The 3,921-nt window shown below is 43.7% G+C and overlaps 1 protein-coding gene across 1 annotated transcript in view; it reads left to right on the top strand.

The window, feature by feature from the left end:
* The window catches only part of LOC106809962 (LIM and SH3 domain protein Lasp-like), a gene marked incomplete in the record, with an annotated part of 23,349 nt that overhangs the window by 16,390 nt on the left and 3,038 nt on the right, over positions 1–3,921 (top strand). Inside the window, 2 exon segments of the mRNA XM_014813203.1 lie at positions 1,564–1,764; positions 3,269–3,382. Coding sequence (XP_014668689.1) covers positions 1,564–1,764; positions 3,269–3,382 — 315 coding nt within the window.

The following is a 3,921-nucleotide window of genomic DNA, read 5'->3' on the forward strand; positions in this document are numbered from 1 at the left end:
TGTGTATGCGGCCGCATCCTACACCACTCTGTTCCTCCACCCCCCTGCTTGCGTAGCATCCTCACTTACACGAAAATCCACGCGCTGTCTCTCATGCTTTCGCTTTCGCTCTCACTCTCTTTCTCTCTTTCTGTCTCTCTCTCTCTCTTGCTCTCTCTCTCTCTCTCTCTCTCTCTCTCTTTCTCTCTCTCTCTCTCTCTCTCTCTTTCTCTCTCTCTCTCATTCTTTTGCGTTCTCCTTCTCTCTCTCTCTCTCACTCTCACTCCCTTTCTTTCTCTCTCTCATGCTTTTGCTCTCTCTTTCTTCTCTCTCTTCTCTCTCTCTATCTCTCTCTCTCTATTTCTCTCTCTCTCTCTCTCTTTCTCTCTCTCTTTCTTTCTCGGCGTTCTTAGACACACGTGTTACTGTTAGATTGATTATATCCAGCGTAATCACGATTTCCTGGTCAGTAGCAACTGGCTTCCCGCACGAGTCTACTCTAATCGTATTCTTCGCGGTTAATCACTGCGTTTTAATTAGTCAAGTAGTCGTTAGATACGTGCGCACATTCTTAGTCGTCGTTAGCGTGACACGAGCGCATGCCGCGGCTGCGTTTGCAATGTTGCGGCCCGCGGTGTGATGCATTGTGAGCCGGATGCATGCATCGTATAAGCACCGTAGGAAATCGAATGGAACTTTCTACATTGACGTAGTGTCGTGTGTGTGTGTAGCAGACCTGCCAACTGTTACGTATTGCCCGTAATTTGTTACGGACGCGAGTCAAAATTACGGTGTTACGGACGACCTCGAAAAATTACGGACAGCAAGAAATCTCTGAAATTTATATTTTTTAATGCAAAAAAAAAGAAATAAACAGTGTAAAATCAACTATTATCATGTAACATGACTACTGTGTCTGTAGATTTAGACTAATAGCTCTTAAAACGTAACGGTACTCACTGAAAATGGTAAATTATGCTGTGTTATGCGCTCGTCTGTCTGGTTTATGGGCGCAGCCATTTTGAATGACGTCACACATCTTTATGCTAATTATGTTATTATTATACTGTAATAAGACTGACAAAAAGGTGTTACTGACAAATGCCTATTTGTTACGGAAAAATCCAATAATTATTACTGATGATCATCAGATGGGGTTGGCAGGTCTGGTGTAGTAGACTAGTAGTAGTAGTAATTAGGTGCAGTGTGAATGAATGTACTGTACTGTGGATGGCAGGAGGAAACAGCCATTTAGTACTGTCTCAACGTGCATGGGACTTGTACATACGGTGTGCACAGAAAAGGTTTGTTATGGTGTTCGACGTGGTTTATCTAACGATTGCAGTAAGATGAAATATTAAATCTCACGTGAAATCCTTCGCATTTCTTGTCGCTTGAAATTGACGAATGCTGACTTCTCTCTCAAGCAGCTGTCTATATGTGCACACGTTACTGTCCCTTGATATCCAGCACCGTCTCAGACCTCTGTGCTTTGCCACAAGTCACGTATGTGTTTTAGGTGTGTGTGTGTGTGTGTGTGTGTGTTGTGATGAGGGGATGTGTGAACTCGTACTTTCTTCACAGCTAAGAAGGCGTATGCGTCGGGTCACGGTGGACAGCAGATGGTGCAGCAGCAGCAGCCTCATCAGCAGCACCACCAGCAGCAGCAGCAGCAGCACCACCCGCAGCAGCAGCAGCACCACCAGCAGCAGCAGCATCAGGCGCCTCACGCTCAGGCACCAAGTATGCGTCAAAACGTTATTTACAACTCTGGTGATGGGCAAGGTTGGTGGTTACCATACAAATATATAGCATGCATGGCCCAGAGCGTAGGGGCAGACGGATGTGATGCATGCAAAGTTAACACCCGAATTGAATTACGTACACTCACAGTATTAATACCCTACCAGAATTACCACCCTCACGATAATAATACCATAGTTGCGTTACCACCACAGTTTTAACAGTATCAATACTTAATAATGAAGTTAACAAATTAAATATTAATGTTAATATTAATAGAGTTAACCTCCCATGATATTAATACCCTAATGGAGTTCACACCCTGGGCTAGTGGTATTAATACCCTAATGGAGTTAACCTCCTCATGAATATTAATACCCTAATAGAGTTAATGCCCTAATGGTATTAATACCTTAATAGAGTTAACACCCTAATGGTATTAATACCCTAAAGAAGTTAACACCCTCATGATATTAATACCCTAATGCAGTTATCACCCTAGTGGTATTAATACCCTAATCGAGTTAACACCCTCATGATATTAATACCTTGATGAAGTTAACACCCTAAGCTAGTGGTATTAATACCCTAATGAAGTTAACACCCTCATGATATTAATACCATAATGCAGTTATCACCCTAGTGGTATTAATACCCTAATCGAGTTAACACCCTCATGATATTAATACCCTGATGAAGTTAACACCCTAAGCTAGTGGTATTAATACCGTAATGAAGTTAACACCCTTATGATATTAATAGCCTAATGGAGTTAACCTTTCATGATATTAATACCCTAATGGAGTTAACCTCTTATGATATTAATACCCTAATGGAGTTAACACCCTAAGCTAGTGATATTAATATGCTAATGGAGTTAACACCCTCATGATATTAATACCCTGATGGAGTTAACACCTTCACGATATTAATACCACCAGTAGTGGCTAACCCAGAGCTTCACAGCTCACTGTGTTAATTTGTTGACCATTACAAAAATGCCTTGTTGTACTAATCCAATTTGGTCACATGGAGTTTGTTGAATGGCGTTGGCAACAGTAATGACACACATCTAAGTGGCTTCACGTAGTGTCCTTATATTTGACATGCATGTGGCATTTCAAAAATTAACTATCGTGTTGAAACTGTGGGAAGTCAAAGTTAAAATTTCTAAGATTCTTGTGAACAAATTCAAATTAGCAGTAGGGTTGTGGCTAAAATGTAAATTAAGTGCTTGCTTTCTATGTTCGAGATACACTGGGAAAATTAAACTATCTTTGGTGTGAGAGCTGAGAGCATGTTTTAAATTCTGCACCTTATGCACTGATTTTCGCCCATTTTTCTCTCGTGCCATTATTATGTTCACGTGTGCAATATTCTGCCCATAATTCCAGTGCTGTAGATATATGATTATGCCCCTCTCGACTGTCATTGTTAGCCGTATTTGTGTGTGTGGCCGTACGTGCGTGCGTGCGTCCGTGCGTGCGTGCGTGCGTGCGTGCGGTGCGGGATTGTAAGACGACGTTGCCGCTTGCCTCTGTCACAGTGCGTCACCACCCGCAGCAGTCGCGCGTCGGCGCAATCGTGGATTACGACCCCGTCAATGAACACCACAGCTCCCAGGCTGCAGGCTACAGCCCCGCCTCACACGGAGCTCCAGGTATGTGATGTGATCAGGAGTAGATAATAGAGAAGGAGTGTGACCTCAATAAACAAGGGAAATTCGTCATTTACTAGCCTTAGAATACCTACGATTTACTACGCACATCCTGATTCCCCTTCACCCTTCCTGATTCCCCTTCACCCTTCCTGCTGCATCCCTAGCATATCCTGATTCCCCTTCACCCTTCCTGCTGCATCCCTAGCATATCCTGATTCCCCTTCCCTTTCATGCAGCATCCCTAGCCCTTCCTGCTGCATCCCTAGCCCATCCTGAACTTCCTTCCCTTTCATGCAGCATCCCTAGCCCTTCCTGCTGCATCCCTAGCCCATCCTGAACTTCCTTCCCTTTCATGCAGCATCCCTAGCCCTTCCTGCTGCATCCCTAGCCCATCCTGATCTTCCTTCCCTTTAATGCGGCATCCCTAGCCCTTCCTGCTGCATCCCTAGCCTCTGCTGATAGTCTCTCCTTTTTGCTGCTTCTAGCCCTTGCGCCTTATTTGCTTACATCTGTTGTTGTTGTTGTTGTTGTTGTTGTTG

Source organism: Priapulus caudatus, unplaced genomic scaffold (genome assembly GCF_000485595.1).
Source record: "Priapulus caudatus unplaced genomic scaffold, Priapulus_caudatus-5.0.1 Scaffold400, whole genome shotgun sequence".
Classification (NCBI taxonomy): Eukaryota; Metazoa; Priapulida; class Priapulimorpha; order Priapulimorphida; family Priapulidae; genus Priapulus; species Priapulus caudatus.